Source organism: Penicillium crustosum, assembly GCF_028827405.1.
Source record: "Penicillium crustosum strain IBT 35664 chromosome Unknown utg000002l_segment0_segment0, whole genome shotgun sequence".
Taxonomy (NCBI): domain Eukaryota; kingdom Fungi; phylum Ascomycota; class Eurotiomycetes; order Eurotiales; family Aspergillaceae; genus Penicillium; species Penicillium crustosum.
The window spans coordinates 8,729,598-8,746,458 of record NW_026623123.1 but is presented as its reverse complement, the minus strand read 5'-3'; the positions used below and the strand labels follow the sequence as shown (position 1 = coordinate 8,746,458).

The 16,861-nt window shown below is 47.3% G+C and overlaps 9 protein-coding genes across 9 annotated transcripts; 2 read left to right on the top strand and 7 right to left on the bottom strand.

Moving 5' to 3' along the window:
• Nucleotides 1–128: 128 nt before the first annotated feature.
• N7487_006841 (uncharacterized protein) lies at nt 129–395 on the bottom strand (the record flags this gene model as incomplete). Its single annotated transcript, XM_056874588.1, has 1 exon — nt 129–395. One exon carries the CDS (start codon nt 393–395, stop codon nt 129–131), a length of 267 nt encoding a protein of 88 aa, XP_056732308.1.
• Nucleotides 396–1,432: 1,037 nt separating this feature from the next.
• Nucleotides 1,433–2,193, bottom strand: N7487_006840 (uncharacterized protein; the record flags this gene model as incomplete). The annotated part of the gene is made up of 3 exons (XM_056874587.1): nt 1,433–1,503; nt 1,578–1,725; nt 2,161–2,193. The coding sequence occupies 3 exons, from the start codon at nt 2,191–2,193 to the stop codon at nt 1,433–1,435; spliced, it is 252 nt and encodes an 83-aa protein (XP_056732307.1).
• An 851-nt stretch (nt 2,194–3,044) lies between these two features.
• Nucleotides 3,045–3,848, bottom strand: sha1 (putative calmodulin-binding protein Sha1; the record flags this gene model as incomplete). Its single annotated transcript, XM_056874586.1, has 1 exon — nt 3,045–3,848. The coding sequence occupies one exon, from the start codon at nt 3,846–3,848 to the stop codon at nt 3,045–3,047; it is 804 nt and encodes a 267-aa protein (XP_056732306.1).
• Nucleotides 3,849–4,462: 614 nt separating this feature from the next.
• On the bottom strand, nt 4,463–5,554 carry N7487_006838 (uncharacterized protein; the record flags this gene model as incomplete). Its single annotated transcript, XM_056874585.1, has 1 exon — nt 4,463–5,554. One exon carries the CDS (start codon nt 5,552–5,554, stop codon nt 4,463–4,465), a length of 1,092 nt encoding a protein of 363 aa, XP_056732305.1.
• Nucleotides 5,555–6,033: 479 nt separating this feature from the next.
• On the top strand, nt 6,034–7,032 carry N7487_006837 (Zn(II)2Cys6 transcription factor domain-containing protein; the record flags this gene model as incomplete). The annotated part of the gene is made up of 1 exon (XM_056874584.1): nt 6,034–7,032. The coding sequence occupies one exon, from the start codon at nt 6,034–6,036 to the stop codon at nt 7,030–7,032; it is 999 nt and encodes a 332-aa protein (XP_056732304.1).
• A 319-nt stretch (nt 7,033–7,351) lies between these two features.
• Nucleotides 7,352–8,317, bottom strand: nscB (metallo-beta-lactamase type thioesterase nscB; the record flags this gene model as incomplete). Its single annotated transcript, XM_056874583.1, has 2 exons — nt 7,352–8,044; nt 8,108–8,317. 2 exons carry the CDS (start codon nt 8,315–8,317, stop codon nt 7,352–7,354), a joined length of 903 nt encoding a protein of 300 aa, XP_056732303.1.
• Nucleotides 8,318–10,493: 2,176 nt separating this feature from the next.
• Nucleotides 10,494–11,372, top strand: N7487_006835 (alpha/beta fold hydrolase; the record flags this gene model as incomplete). The annotated part of the gene is made up of 1 exon (XM_056874582.1): nt 10,494–11,372. One exon carries the CDS (start codon nt 10,494–10,496, stop codon nt 11,370–11,372), a length of 879 nt encoding a protein of 292 aa, XP_056732302.1.
• Nucleotides 11,373–11,821: 449 nt separating this feature from the next.
• On the bottom strand, nt 11,822–13,350 carry N7487_006834 (uncharacterized protein; the record flags this gene model as incomplete). Its single annotated transcript, XM_056874581.1, has 2 exons — nt 11,822–13,197; nt 13,266–13,350. The coding sequence occupies 2 exons, from the start codon at nt 13,348–13,350 to the stop codon at nt 11,822–11,824; spliced, it is 1,461 nt and encodes a 486-aa protein (XP_056732301.1).
• A 1,856-nt stretch (nt 13,351–15,206) lies between these two features.
• On the bottom strand, nt 15,207–16,188 carry N7487_006833 (lytic polysaccharide monooxygenase auxiliary activity family 9 protein; the record flags this gene model as incomplete). Its single annotated transcript, XM_056874580.1, has 3 exons — nt 15,207–15,498; nt 15,581–15,623; nt 15,675–16,188. 3 exons carry the CDS (start codon nt 16,186–16,188, stop codon nt 15,207–15,209), a joined length of 849 nt encoding a protein of 282 aa, XP_056732300.1.
• Between the last annotated feature and the right edge of the window lie 673 nt (nt 16,189–16,861).

Genomic DNA, 16,861 nt, shown 5'->3' with positions numbered 1-16,861 from the left:
AACCCAGATCTGCGAGGACGCTAAATCCTCAGCCTCGAAAAGAGCCCGAGCGCGATAGTCCAACCCATCATGATGACTCTGGAGCAAAGAAGAAGAGGCAAGAGGGAAGAGGCAAGAGGCAGAATATCTCATTTCCATTTCCCAGCATCCTCCGTTCCCTGCGCGACCCGTTTCGCTCCGTTCTCTAGACCCGAGCTTGCACTACCGAGCGCATTGCCAATCGGCTCGCCCGCACTCCCCGTCGCGCTTGTGATGGTATCGCCGATACCTCGCCCAGCAGTTCCTGCCACTCCACCCACTGTGCGGGTGACACCGCCGAGAGTGTTTCCAAGTGTGGAGGTAACGAATTTGGCGGCTCCGGTGACGCCTTTGTCTTGATTTGATTCGATCGGCATGGTGGTTTGTTTGGATTTGGTAGAATTGAATGAATTCAAAGGGATTTTCTTGAGTCTCGGAATCAATGTAATGGAAAGCGATGTAGAGGTTTGTAGATTGTGGTAAATATGTTAATCGAAAGAAACAGGGTGGGATTGTTATATTGGGGCGTGCACCCTATGACATCATTGGGTGGCTCGGTGGCACCGGGTGGCTGTATACCTCCAGGGCCACAAAATAGATTCCAATGGTTTCTAACTTACAATAACAATCCGATCTGGCGTAAGAGGCAGTGATGATGAAATGGCTACGATATCACGGGTTCGGAAATCGAACACTCGTGGTGTTTTCTTATAAGCATTGTAGTATGTCGCTGAGATGATACCCCGCATGTGGTAGCTATACCATAGGCTTCAGTAATAGTTTCTTCTCTTCAAAGATGATAGGTTTGAATACTCTTATTACCTTTGTATTTTAAAAGAAGACAATGTCATCAAGAGAAGAGATCTTTCATCAAAGTTGGGGATCGAAGTAGGTTTGATTTGTTAGAAAAAGAACTCCCATCGCTCCCTATGCCTTGGATCCACGAACGTGCAATGAAAACCACCCTACTTTAGAAGATTGCCGGTAACCAGATTATTGGAGGAGATGTATGATTGACAGTGAGATAAATCCATTTTACGCCGGTTGTGTTGGGAGTACGGTATGTAGGACCAGAAGCGGGTGGAGAATACGTTCCTACCCTGAAAGTCCGACATGATATGTATGGCAGGTGCGTTCCTACATGTATAACATACCAATTACAAGAATAGCCGGCCGTGCTTGCAGCCTCGGTGGCTTTTGGCAGTCTTTTGCTTAGGCAATTCCTCCTTTATTGGTGTTATAGCTAGAATTTAAGTAGTAGAAGTGGCTTAAAATGTGTAGAAAGACTTTCCTGTGTTCAACCTGACTTCGAATTCGGGAAGCATTTTCTATCCAACCCCATCATTTCCTAAATCATGCCATTGTAGGGTGCCTCATCAAATAGTGTCAATAGTACGTACATGAATAAGGGTTCTTACCAGCATTGTTGGTGGCATTCGGGTCTGCTGGGGCGGGCGCCGGGGAGTGGGAGGAGGGGCGATGGGCCTGATTTATATTGATTAATATTTGTTCCTGTGGGGATGAAGCTGAATCGATGCTCTGCATAAGAAAGAACTCACCCTCTCCGCCATAGCCATCAGCCTCTGCCTCCTTCCTGAGGCCTTTGCCTTTCTCCGCCACTGAGCAGACAATCTGGACCAGCGAAGTGTGATTTGTGATGTGGATCAGCACTATGCTCCCTCCAGGGCCTCTTGTTGGCGGGCATAGCTGAACCATAAGTATTAGCATTAGTTGTCTGTGTCAAAAACTGATCACGCCAACAGGCACGCAGAAACAACAAGGGAAAGAATGCCGGTATCGTGGACTGGGTGGTTGAATACAACAAAACAACAGGACATACCCTTCTTCCTGGCCTTGTTTCCCCAGTTACCTCAGTGGGATTTGTGTTTCTTGGACTGTGCTAGTAACACTCCAAGGCATGATCATGCGGGAGCGGGGGCAATAGCAGATCGAACGGCCATTCTAATCCGCATCAGCTAATTGCAGCCCACATCAGTGTGGCCGCGCTGCCGGCACTGCGTGCAAAAGAGCTACATCATCCGTCAGTGTATATTCTCACGATGTATCGACCCATGGGGATCTCATTGGATTTGCAACTGGGACCGGGAGAGAAAGGTACCGCAGTAATGGTTCTGTACTTACAATAGGGTGACGCAGATGCTGGACATCCGCCATCATAGGAAGAGGAAATATTATCTTTTTCAAAAAAAAAAAAAAGAACGAAACGGAATGAGGGCTGCGAGGGAAAACTTGTACGTAGATTGAATGAATGGGGTGTTGCTAAGGAGAAGTTACTCTCCCGTGGAGTCCACTACTTTATCCTGGGAAAGGACTCGCTACTGCCGCTACTGCAATAACGTGAGAGGTTCCTTCCCTAAACAGCCAAATCAAACAAAGATTACATCCATGGATGTATACTTGGAAAGACACGTAAAAAGAATATCGGAGAAAACATCAGCCTATTTACATGCCGTAAACCCACAAACCTATATATACTATGATGATATTACGTACGTTACTAGTAACTATGATATGTTGAGACTAACAATTTCATTCGAAAAGCGATGCCCACTTACTCCCGGAGTAGAGTAAGTGGTAACAAAGCGCAAGGTGCTCCAAGGCAAAAGAACAGTAGAAAAGTAGCAGTATACGAGTTCCCGGCTGTTATTCCAGAATACTCGATTTTGGGTGGTGAAAAGCCCAAGCATTCATACGCAGCACATAGAGCAGTCTCTGTGAAATAAGGTCAAAGGGGACAGAGCAACGATCAATATTATTTGGTGGTGACATGAGCTGAAGTGAAAGAAACATGAGAAAGGCAATCCGAGGACAAAATAAAATCAGGGACAAAACGCCCCTGCCTGTCAAAACGCGGTAGGGGTATCATTTTATAAATTAGAGAAGGGAATAAGAAAAACAAACCAGAAAGATGAGGGGGTCGAGAAAGACAAGTGAGAAATATTAGAAGGAAAGTGAAAAAGAAAGAAAAACGAGAAGGAAAACGGAAAGAAAAATGAGGGCCGCCATTAGAGGCGCCGAATGCCTCTGCGGCCAGAATTGAGTTGGTTCTGGCGAACAGACGATCTCTGGCCAGCAGATTTGCGTCGGGGCGTTTGTTTAATGCTATCGGCCAGCTTCACCTGCTCTGCCTGCTCTCGCAGCTCGCGGGCTTTGACACCGTGCCACCATCGAGCAATCACCTCATATGCCAACTCCATCCTGGGAGTGACTGTAGCCCACAACTGCTTATTCTGTCGTTCTGTAAATGACCGCCACGCCCGTTGAATAACGACGGCGGAGTGGGCATGCTTCAAGGGAGAGGCGCAAATAGTCTTGGCAGGTGGTGAATGTTCTATCTTTTTGGAGACTCTGATTCTGACGACATTGTCTCGAGTTTCGTCCAGAGCCGCTCGCTTCAGTGGCTCTTTTCGCGCTTGTTTGGGCTTGGTTGTTATGCGTGCTCTGGGAGTAGCGTTTTGCACGGCTGGACGGGCCATTTTAGACACTGGTGAATGGATCTTTGATTTGCTTGTTTTGTTGGCGATGACGGAGAACCCAGGAGGAATGTTTTCTTTACCACCACCTGTTCCAGGGACATCGACTGTTGTCACTCCGGTCTGGAGAACCTTCAAGCTTTGCTGGAGCGGAGCTCTCCGAGTAGATCTTGTCAACAGGGGTTGCGGCTGGCGTCTAGCATGTTGTGACTTCGAGCCGTTAACCTCAGCATCCTCTGAGATATGTGGAACTGTGTCTTTAATTTTTCGTTTAGATGATTCGTAAAGACCTTTGAAGACAGTGGGAGTAATAGAGTCATCAGATGGAATGTACATTGTATCACATCGTGTTGGAGACTCGTGCCTCGACGAGCGGGGAGTCCGAGCTTCGTGGAGAAAACCTGACGTGATGTGAGGACTTCCGAACAAGAAGTGAGGTTTCATACTGAGATGATGGTTGGGTCAACAATTCTGAAAGTGAGGGAATGTGTCGAGATTGTTGTGCAGAGAAGCGGTGAAGTCAATCAAGGGATCAACTCTAACGCGGGGAAGACGCGGGGTGGGGTGAGACTTGATGTTATCAACAAGCTCGAGCAACCGTGTAATGGCGCATCAAATCAACAGAGATTGAGGATCGCGTGTCTAGAACAGTCGATTACTACAAGTCTCGTGTTGACCTGTGAATGGGTTGTCCAGGGCAACACGTGGGGAAAACACGTGACAATATCAAGGTACCAGATGAAATAGGGATAGGAGGAACAGATACGATCTAGACAGAATGTTCTCTCCAGGGTAAACTAGTAGTTACACCGGGTTCTTAATGCGAGAGCATGTACACCCAGATCTTCTTCCCCTTGCTGTACATTTTTACGAATGCAGATCGTTCAAGTCGGATATGACTCTAGTCCAGCATATGTATTTGTTTATCATTTCACCCAGGAGGACCTAGATCATGGTGATGCCAAAGCTGCCATCAAATCAGCCTTAGCTGCATGAACTTCTTTCAACAGGTGCGCCACTAGCCCGTCATGCGTGGTGTCCGGGAGCCCGGCCGATGGGCACCAGGCTTCGGCTCCAGAGCCCTGCATCTCTTTCGGGTAGGAGTTAGTGGTTTCCCGTATGCGAGTCGACAGAGTCTCGACTAGTCGCTGCATATGTTTCAATTCGACTAGCATGACTTGCGCTTGAATAGTCAATCCCAGTGCCTGGTCATCAACCGAGTGATTTCCGATCGTGACGGGTTGATGAATCACCTTCTCCAACGATGGCCTTGCCTCGTGGGACCCACTATTCATACTGTGCATGGAGGACCTGTTGGGTCCGTTCATAAAGCACGCCCGGATCATCGCGTGGTACCACGCAATTAGTCGGGAACAGATGATTGCTAGTATCAGCTGGTTCTGTGGGCGGAGAGCACAGACGCACTGTAGCATGCGGCAGACTGACATGCCTGCATCTTTATTTGCTTTAAGAACTGAGCCGGACATGCGTGGTGGCTCGAGTCCACTGCTATCATGGCTGCCAGCGTTTCGGCGGGAGAGGCAACTCGTCTGGGGGATGTGGAGTGAGCGAAGGGATTGCGTCGCAGTTATTATGCAAGGGGTGCGAAGTTGTGAGTGACAAGAAGCTGCAGCAGCTCGGGGTGGTGTTTGGACTGGAGTAAGGATTGTATCTGGCACAGCGAATAGTGGGGTGGAGAGACTGGGAAGCGTGGAGCAATCCCGCGTCGGCTCATTATGATTGTGAAGTCCATCGGAGTGGAGAGGTATAGGAACAGAGCAGAGGTCTGAAACAGTGTCAAAGGGTCTGGGATGACCCGCTCCAAAGGTGTCAAGGTATACACTGGAGTCAAGACCGACATTCAAATCGAAATCTAGGTCGTCTATCGATGCATCTGCGAACAGACCATCATCGAACTCCGCATATGAATGAAGCTGATCATCATGAGCTGTACATTGAGCAAATATGGACTGCCAGTGGTTCTTTTCAAGAGGCATCGAGTCCCCGATAAGGCTTGGACACTCCGGTGTAGAGGCTTCCATTATCGCACGGTGGTACTTTTTTCCCCAGGGGCGCCTCAACCTTGGCTTGGATGCTCGGCCCGTCAAGTGGAATCTAACCTGATTGGGCTAGTGTTTGTTTAGCTCAATCTCGCGTTGGCCAAAGTTTTTAGCTGGGGATACGAGGTTACACCACGACGTCAGCTTCTCTCCCTGGCTCTACCCTTTGAAAGTACCCCACAATTGTGAAGTTGAAGTCCTGTTCTGGAAGACTACCCAGATAAAGCTCGATGCGGCCAATTACTCCACAGCTTCACTTGCATATCTCTTATCTCTTGGCAAGGAGGGGCGGAAGTGGGTTGTAAGCGGGACCAACATCAAGCGATCTACATAGGTAAGGGAAGGCAAAGACAAAAGCCAGTCGAAGATACCCGAAAAGGAAATGCTGACAGGGGAACTCTCTATATTCGCAGGACTTCGGTCTACGAATAATCCTTTCATGATAAGCAGAGACCGACGCCATGTACCGAAATCGCATTCAAACTTCTAGATCGTCCCAAACCACTCCGCATACCGCGTCTTCGTTACAAACCCCAAAACTCAAAGATTCCTGTGACAAATGCTCTGCCTCAAAAGTACGTTGTACAAGGGAGAAACCCTTCTGTTCCCGCTGCGACAAGCTCGGATACACATGCTTTTACAGCCCAGCAAGACGGACTGGCCGCCCCTACCGGTCAAAGAAACAGGTCTCAGAGGGAAGGAATAGCGAAGAACCAAACCGACTCTCTGCGAGAGATATAACAACAACAACCCAGTTTGTAGACGAGAGCGCGAAATTATACTCCCGCTTCAATGGCTCCGCCACACCTACCAACGTGACATCCAATATCCCAATCTCAAGTTCCACTCCGCCCAACAACAAAGCGGCACAGGCAGACCATAGTACCACAAAGAGCCACGAAGTCTCCGATCCGGATTGCCTGCTAGTCGTTCTAGAAATATTCTCCGAACTAGAAGTGTTAGCAGAGCAATTGAGACGAGTATTACCCGTCGACACAAGTCCTCTCAACGCAACTGCACAAACTATCACAGTAGCCTTCCATCGTCTCTCTACAGTTTTGATATGTTCTTGCTCACAGCGAGCGGAGGTGGGGATGCTCGTCTCGGCAATCTGCATCTCAATCATCGATATACATGCCATGGCAATTTCGAACTTTGCGAAAGATCAACCTCAAACTGGGCTACTTAGTCAACCGACGCCATTGGGGATTCCCGGTGTCGGGCTTAAGAGGTCCCCTGGGAATGACGTCACGGCTATGCACGTCTTTACAGAGCTGTCGGAGCTGGCCAAGCTCATTTTACAGCTTACTGAGCGCTACAACGAAAGAGGTGGGGCTTTAAGTTGGGAAGGTTTAACAAATGAATCGGAGCTGCCAACGGAAATTATGCCAGGAATGGCTACTTTCTTGCGTGAGAGGTTGCAGAAAATCACGAATGATGCTACTTATTGGCTTGGATAGATCTTGGTCTCTTTCTTCGATGTGGGCCTTTTAACATTCAATTTTTGAGTATTGTCATTTTGGAATAATGGGCTACAAGTACCTAGATACAGTCGGCCACTTATGTGGCCTCTATACTTGACTATGTAAGTCTTGGATAATTTGAATATCCAGTTCATCGAAAAGCACGATTCGAGAAAGACAACCCAAGGGGTATGGAGTATGGCTTAGCCCTTAGCCTAGGCACTTGGAGAGTTGATACTAATAGCCGGACTATGTCCGAATTCCCATAATATGCATTTTTCTAATCCACCCAAATTAAGCATTGAACAAAATTATTCTATAGCATAAACCACTTCTTCTCTTGTCCTGCGACAGCAAATCCAATCTTCCCCTCATCAGCTAGTTTTGATAGAACCTGCGTTATGAAAGGGCCCGCCATCGCCTCCATCTCGGGCCCGTAGAGACATACGATGATCTCCCGTGTCGTCAAGGACGCCCTTCTCTTCGTGTTCCCCTTGAAAGCTGATAAGACCTTTTTCTCTCGCAATTCCCAATGTCTGCTCCAGATTATGAGTTTGGCTGGTAGGTCATCTATCACGGCACCATGACCAGGATATCCAACTGCTATATCTTCATTGCCCACACTTTGGGTCATGACTTTCAAACTCTTCATGTACTGCCCTAGATCTTCCACGACAACACTGCTTCCATGTCCAAGCACATTATCACCTGTGAACATGGCGCCACTGTCCTCCAAGACAAAGCACATGTGGTCTTGACTATGCCCAGGCGTGAACACGGCTCGCAGGGTAGTTCCATCTGCAGTAAAAGTCTGTCCATCATGAATCGAGTGTTGGCCCTGGTCCGGATGGGCCTTGTGCACCGACCCAACCAGATGTGGATACTGAGCCAGCAGCGACGGAAGACCCCCGGTATGATCGGTATGCCAGTGGGTCAGCAGTACCTTGGATATGCTCAACTGGTGTTTGTCAAGATAGTTGACCAGAGTGGTGAGCCAGATCGGACATCCCTATCGACATGATTATTTTGTTTAGTCTCCAAGTACTAAAATGAGATGTTCAAAATCGCTTACCTGTCCTGTATCTATCAGAATCCGTTCCTGGCCACTGCCAACTAGATACGTATTGGTTCCTTGCAGTTGCATGTTGCCCGGGTTTCCGCCAAGTATTCGTACCACCTCTGTGCTGAGTTCCGCGACAGCCGGGAGATATGGCAGCCCAGCATTTCGAGAAGATAAATATTCCTGCCACCCTGGCTGCGTCCATACTTTTGGGGTGGACATGTTCCTTATTGATCAACTCTAGACGCTCAGGTAGGCTTTGCGACTTGAGTAAGCGGTGTTGGAATTGAAAGGTGGGGCTCTTAGATTTGGTGAGATAGGGCATGCATGGGTGCCTGACATATAGGGCATTGATATCCAAGCTAGGACCGAACAGGAAATTCCCCGAGTCCTATATATTTCTATCTCCCTTCAGAGGTTATCCTCTTTTTTGTGCATAGGGAAGAGGAGACAGAGAGGGGATAGAGATGAGGTAGAAGGAAAAAACTCGTAAAAAACATATTCAACGACCACGATCCAGAACGAGCAACAGACCTTGCATACATACGTCAACAGGGCAAAAATGAGAGAATGCCCCCATGCGTTAGCCAATAATTCCAGGTAGCTAACGCCGAAGAGCATGGAAGATAGGGACTAGCTATTAACGTTAAGGGAAGAAGACATCCGGAAAACAGTAGACAGCAGTCACACTCTTGATTAGAGCTCCGCAAAGCCCATAACCCAGCCCAGCCCAACTCACTCAACCCAACCCGACCGTGGGCTGGGCTTTGGGCCCTACCTTCGGGCCTAACGGTGGGCTAAGGGCCTAAGGAGAAGCCCGCTGCGGGTTAATGGGCCCCCAGATGGGTCCCAAACAGCACAAATATGCCGAGAATTCAGAAGTTGAACCCCCTTTTAGGGTTTTTTAAATTACTCTTCGTTTTACCTCCGTTTCTAGGCCTTATTCTAAAAGGTAAAATTTTATTAGTTTAAATAAGTTAGAATTGATTGCTAGTTATCTCTTAATGTTACGTTTAAGAACGCGAGAAATCGCGTTATTTAGATGATCTATAGATTATAGAAGTACATTGAGAAAGTAGTAGTATTGCTATGAAAATCCCAAATATATATCAAAACTTTAATATTAGCGACCTCTACCGGTCGGATTTTATTTAAATTTGAAACATATACTTATATAGCTACTACTCTGAATTTGAATATTATATACTTAGTGGAAGGTCGTAATATAGCGATTACAGAGGTCGCCTAAGATAGGCTTTAATGAGGGCCTTATGGGCCCCCACGAATGGGCTATGGGTTGGGTTGGGCTTTGCAGAAAGAACACTACTGTTGATGCTAGTGAGTTAAGAAAGCAAAAGGATTGACCACGTACGAAGCCATTCATTTGCCTCAGAGAGTCTCCGACATTCAGACGCTACCCTTCAGTCTGATACACACAAGTTTAAAAAGTATATTCCGCAAATTAAGCCTCTTACGTCTATCATCCAAAAGGCTTGAGAAGGGGAACAAGATATCTAGAAAGAAATACGTAAAAGACAACTAAAACAACACGACAAGGCTATATAAAGCCGCCGACTATTCTTGTGAAGTCTAATTTTAGTTCGAACCCTCGCTATTGATATAAGGAAGGCCACAGCGCCCAATGAACACGATGGGGCTAATATTGATGGTAGCTCAGGTTAAGGGCAAATTTTCCACGAGTCAAGATGCGCTGATCGAAATCGATGGCCATATCCCGTTTCTAAGACAGAAAATCCACTAGTTCTCGTTTTTCCCGAAACCCCGACCCGCCATACGAATATCCCCGAATATCACCATTTACCCACCTACGTCTGTAGGTAGAAAAATTCGACATCGCGGTAAAGTCAAAATTGTGCCATTTTGGCAGTAGCCTATCATCTAGATCGCTCTTGAAGAAATGATAGTTCATTCTCGCTCTTTACTTCATTTCGTAAAAATGTACGATGGTATTTATGTCATAGTATGGTTTTTCTATTGGGCACCCCATAGTACACAACTCACTCTTCAAGTAGGAACCATGGAATTGTAGTGTCATATAAAGGTGTCGATGACCGGAAAGTAACAAGTAAGGAGACCAGCACGCATCTATACAGTGCGTTGAGTGATTTCGGGGTTTTCTCTTGCAATCGGCTTCCCGGCAATGAATTGACCTGCAGCCGCACCGTCATCCACTTGCCAAGGCCGCTGCAAAATGTCCGATAGTCAGTAGTAGTTGTAAGACCGGAAATTGAACGGAGTGAGAGTGTTCCGAACTTCATGAAAGATCAATTCGAGAAGCAGTGGATTTCACATATAAAAGGCCTCCTCGCTCCAAGAAGTGAGAACCACAAGCCCTCACACCGAGTTCGGACAGCATAGCATTCCTCTCAACTTGACTATGTTCTTCTCTTCGAGTATTTTTCTCGCTTTTGCGGCGACTTGTGCACATGCTTTACCCGTGTTCACTCAGCCGCTTGCGAACTACAAATGGCCTACTCAGTTTGTCCGGAGTGGGGAGGCAAACATTCAAGTTCTTGTTCAAGGCGCAGGTCCCACAGTTGTAATCATCCCCTCGTACGGACGAGATGGAGGCGACGATTACAACTACTTCAGTAACTCCCTAGTAGATGCAGGGTACCGTGTGTTACGACCTCAACCACGGGGTACCTTTGAGTCTACGGGACCGATTACCAATGTCACACTTGAAGACCTGGCAGCCGATATTGCAGCTGTAATTGATACAATCGGCGGAGGGCAAGCTATCGTGATCGGCCATGCATTTGGTACCTTCCTGGCCAAAGTGAGCTCCGTGCTCTACCCGGAGAAAATACCAGCAATTGTGGTAGCAGCCCCAGGTGGCATCGACCTACCGACCGATATCGCCAAAATGCCTTTCATCACTGGCAACATCTCTTTGCCTATCCCCGAAAGACTCAAGGCTCTTCAAACGGCCTTCTTTGCACCGAATCACGATGCTCATATCTGGATTGATGGATGGTACCCCGACGTTCTTGCCATGGAGCACGCAGCTGTGCAAGCTTATGGTAGCTTGGCATCTCATTGGGGTGGTGCCAATACTACGCAGGTCCTCGAGCTGATTCCTGCGGATGACCCCTTTCAACCAAAAGCCCAGTGGAATGTGACAGCGGACCTGTATCCGAATCGAGCCACGTCAAAGGTTATTGCCGATGCGTCGCATGCACTGTTCCCTGAGCAGGGAAAAGCCATTTTAGAGGCTGTTTTGCCGTGGTTGAACCAGCAGAGCTCACACGTCTGAGCAGGGGGATAGAGCTTGCAAACAATAGGATCATGGAATGGGAGGAGAGAGCTCTGAGTGTATTGATGTAAGTCAGGAGAAGGGAAGTTAGGGTCAAGATCTTTGGGTTGTTGAACGAGGGAGCTAAGGCAAGTCTGAGTTTGTGTTTTGCTGAGACGGATTCACACTTTCGAATGAATATAGCAACAAGGATAGAGGGCCGCTCATGCGACCTTATTATGTCTTTTAGATGTTCTTTTAGATGTTCTTTTAAATGTCCCCTTTAAGAGTATAGGAAGGTGGTAAAAAAAACATATTTCTCTATGTATAACCTTTGATTCTAGCGGGCCCCTTCTGGGGTTACAATATAAAACATATCTACTCTCTATGGCAAAGGAGTCAGTCCTTTATTATAGTATTAAACACAAGAACTATAGATATTTAACCCAAACATTTCGCAGCCCACCAACTTAAACGTTGAACCACATCTTCACCGCACGTAATGGTAGCTCATACTCCACATCCAAGTAATATCGCCAAGCGCTCAGATTGACATGCACCGTTTTGCAGGTCCAGTCAATGACAAAAGCACTCTCACGACCATGCCAGAAAGCGCGTATCGCGCCAGCAGTGGTAAATCCCCCAACAATGATACAAACAAGCGACGCTCCTCCAACGCTTCCAGCGTAACCGATATCATGCTCGTACGCCTTGGCCCTCAGTTTTTGAATGGATCCTTTCCCCATCAGATGCAGGACCACCGGCAACACGCCAATCAGAAGGAATCTTCCCACGACTCCGACGCTCAAAATACAGAAGGCCACAAACATCGTAATTTGGGGGTCGGTGATATCCACACTCTCGTTAGAGAAGGCAAAGTCGTAAGAGCGAAAGAGGAGATCTCGGGCACAAATTTGCTCCACGGGACACGTCGAGGTTCCTGGTGCAGTTGGTATCTGTGAAGCGAGACAGTCGTATGTGGAATACGAGGATTGGGTGTTTGTGTTGGAATTCCAAATGTAAACCGAAATCACCCACTGCACGAATGCCAACGTATTCATCAGCCACTTGCCCACCAACGCCGCCCTGGGGCTATTTCTGAGGGCGCACGAATAAGGATGAAAGTTCAACAGATAACCATACTTCCAAAACGGTATCCAGCTAAGAATCCCAGGTGCTGGGTATGTTGATTGGTCGGTGACGTGTCGCCCAAAGTCGAACCACCACCAACCTACCGAGACCAGCTCCCAGAGTTGGATCATCCAAACATCAAATTCAACCATTGTGCATGACTCCGTCTCGTCGGTGTATTGGGCCTTGTGGAGCTTTAACAACTGCCACAACGCCGCAAGCAGTATCATATAAACCTCGGTAGACGTTCCAATGGTGGTCGCCCAAAATGCTGTAGAACGTGGTTCGCTTGGGACGACCTTATAATCGTTGAAGCAACCCGCTACTTGGCACCAGCTGTACGAAGTCCTCTGATAATCTGGTAGAGTTTCATCGTAGTATTCCAGCTTGTCCGCGTATGAAATCCCCTGCGACGCAAGGTCGGGCACACTTTTTTTCAAGTAGGAGTCGATGACAGTGCAGTTGTTCGCGTTGTCAGCTGCGGGATTGCCATAACAATCTTTGAACATGGTATTCTTATACAGAGCGTATTCCGCGGTTCCTTGATGCACACCTTTATTGTCTGTATTCACGGCAAATAGGACGGTGACAACAACGGCGATTGCAACGTAGGAGCCGAGTACCACAAGTGCAAACCATATAAGTCCTGTTGTTGTAGGTCGAGCCCATTTTTTCTTAGACCGTGCAGGGAACGAAGGAAATATACAATCATCATCTGGTTTATTATCAGTCCATACTCCTCGGATTGTCAGGAAAGGGAAGAAGAAGAAAACGAATGCGCACCGTCATCTCGATAGTCATTATGACCTACTGCGTTATAGCCAAACGGGTACGAGCTTTCCTCTGATGGAGGAGCATATCGTGGCATATTGAAGGCAGAGACTCAGTGCACTCGGGGTTGGGCTCGAACAGTTGGGTGCGTGGACATAGATTGCTGGGATGCCTTTGTAATAAAAGGGTAAGAGGCTCTTTTAGAGCATTAATCTCCTCGAAGTGTTAATATCGGAATTTACAGTACGAGGAGACCATAGGGCGAAGTACTATCCCATATATCTTTTATAGGCGCATGTCCGCCTTCAAGTTCGTTAGGAGCAGTCGGCGGTGCAAAAGTGCGCCTTGTGCTAATACAAACTCATACAGGGTCGGCGACCTCGGGGACGTTGTAGCGCGTTCTGGGCATTTAAGTTAATTATAGTTTGACCAGGGGGATGCACGAGCTAGTGTCAGATTGGTTAGGGCCATGGCCTATATGACTCTTATTGGTCGCTATGCACACCTCGTATCTGCAACAGGATCAAAATAGCAGGGCTTGGCAAACATTCAAACTGACTCAGGTCAAGCCTCATTATGAGCTAACATCCCCGATGCGCAAAAGCCCGGGTAAAATGGGGTTTTATCAGCCATCGTGAATGGTGTTGATTGGACCCCAAGAATTAGTTCGGGCTCTACTTCCTTCACCGCCCAGTTGGAGTCCGCCAACCTCGAGACTAGAATGCGACGATCACCCGTCTCTCCACTGAAATAAATTGTGTGATTGGTCCAGTGTTATGCGGAGTATACCTCCAGGGCTAGGTACAGCCTGAACACAAGGTTCGTGGGGGGCTGCGCCGGATAGGAGCCTCCAAGGTCTGTGTCATGCGATAAGAGGAGCCGATTTGAGACGTCCTTCCCACTCGGAGCCCATATGATTCTAGGCTTCTCCATATAGAAAGCCATTACCGAGGAGATTAAGATTGGTAATATTAAAGGATGTAGAATAACTCTTCTTTTCTAGAAAGAATAAGAAAGACGCCCAAAGAGTAAAAGGTAGACATGTTCTATCCCCTTCTCTAGTTATGATCTTAGCACAAGTGAAAATTGCACTATGGGTATAGATTGTTAGTTCAATATTGGCCAGAATAGTCCGCCGCTTATATGGCCTTGTCGTATTTTTTTGGATACTCTTTTGGGTGCTCTTTTCAGGTGTGCCCGAAGGAATTTTTTTAAAAAGGAATATTCTGCGCAAGAGAGATGCCTATATGTAACCTTTTGATTTCCTGCCTGGCAAAACCCCGGTTGGCGCGACGGCATCTAAAACCTGCCGGGGGTAATGTATAATCCATGTCAGTACCTAATCCTCACACCTACTGTGTATCCAACGTACATTACCATTGGCCACGATTGTAGAGCTCACCTGAAAAGCACGCAACCTAGTTTAGGTTTAGGGCGCTATAGTGCCAATTTCAATTGGATAGATTCAGGTGTCATCCAATTGGTGGCGTCGCTTTTGCATCGGGCTACTAAATTGTGTTGTCGTTCTTAGCTCTGTGGGTAATCGGAAGCACCAGCGTAATGACACGGTAGACTTGGCGAGGTAATAAATGAGATTCATAAAGCATGAAAAGTACAATATGAAGATCTTGAAGAACTGGTAACTATGAAGAAACGAAAGTCGAATGAGTTTGTGAATCATGTAAAAAGAATAAATCGTATCTTCAAACTACCACACATTATGTAGAGGCTATACAAACTTGACGAACTCACAATAAAGTGGCGCGATTTTCTCTCTTTCTGGGAACTCTGCCACATTATCATACAACATAGTTCTGGGTGATAAAAGAAAAGATCCGCTAAGCAAGAAGCGATAACATCGAAACGACTGATATAAGTGGCGGATCCATAGAGGAATATCAAAACTCCCGAAACCCCAACATATCAACAATAGATCCAGAATACGCTTAGTCCTTATAGGTACTGGAAGCAGGAGCGTGCGCAACGAGTGAAGGCGTCGGTATCCTCGGCTTGCTTACTAGGGGTAGTAGCCGCTGCTGTACCGTTGCTGATAGCCACGTTAGAAGAAGCTGAGCTGGAGTCCGACTCTCCATTCCAGACTTCCGGTCCAGGCATAGGGTACTCCTTGTAGCCATTCCAGATGCTGAAGTTGAACGAAGGGTCGTCTTTCTTGTAAGCACCGGGGAATTTGACCGTAGGTCCCGGGGTTCCATTGCCACCACCGACAACCTTGACTTGAGCGCAGCTGAAGATTCCGTCAAAATTTGCTGCGGAAAAGTAAAGAGAAATAAAGAAAATAAGGAAAGGTCTGAAAAAACTCCACTTACGAGTTGTAAAATTCGGCCTGCCCGCCCGCGGCACCGTGCACACCTGTTGTGGGGATTAGTACCTTTGCTTATACCAATGCTATAATAGACATACCAATGTGCTCCGGTCGAATCAGATACTCTCCGTCAGGCAGATTCGTAGGAATGGTAAACTCAATACGATCCTTGCCGTACGTACACCACGCATCTTTGGTAAAGTCCTTGTTCTTGTCACAGACACTCTCTTGGTGGATTTTGAACCACTCGCCATCACCCTGATATTTGTTGGCAGTGGTAGGGGCCTTAGACATGTACACGAGGGCAGGACCAGGGTGTTGCATTTTGGCACCAACGGCAAGCTTCATCGCAACCTTGGATCCGGCCCTCACCTCAGCAGTACCGGTTTGGCCAGCGAAGGTAAATGCGCCCTTATTACAGCGGAAGTCAGGCACATCGGGGGTCATGTCGTCGCGGGTGTTGACCCATTTGGTTGGGTTGTACTTCGCGGCACGGGTATTGGACCGGACATACTCGGTAGCTTCCTTGCCGTCAATAACGAGGGTGTCGAAGAAATAATGGGCCGAAACCATGGGCGCAATAGCTGCGAGAGCTACAAGGGAGAACTTCATTATGAAAAGAATGAAAGTCTTGTTTGGGTTTTGTAAAGAACGAATTGAGGAACCAGCCCAACGAAAGTAGATATACTGAGATAGGAACGAACGGAAGAAGCTGCTCAAGATGAGTGTTTTGGAGCTACCAGTGAGGGAGCTATATTGTCCTTATATACTTTCTACCCCAAGTATTTTGCAACTCACATGCATCCTGGCGCCTGGTCATTGTATGATGCTGAGCTATTTTAATTTTTTTGAAACAAAACAATGGAGCTGGGCCGCTTGTTCTCATGGGATGTAGTAAGGAATGCCAAAGGCCTTAATTATAGATGAGGGCAAGAATATCTGAAACGCGACTTGAAGTTGCTTTCGGGAAGGCCTTCCGCGAAGCCCTGGGCATCTGGCTTGGCTTTTTCTACGACAAAATCTGCCTTCGTGAAGGCTTACCAGATGGTTTTGCTAGGACAAAGAGGCCATGAAGTAATGTCCGGTTAAAGTCCGAATAGGGTCTAAATAGAACCTAGTATGGACAACCAGACTTACCTCACTACTCGGTGAGAGCCCGAGGTCCTAAAGAGACATGAATTTCGGTAGAAACTATAATCCCACATGTTGACAGAGGCTTGGCATGTCCGTCTATAACTCTATTTCGCGAGGCAGGAAGCGATTTTGTTGGTCAATGGAATCTAGA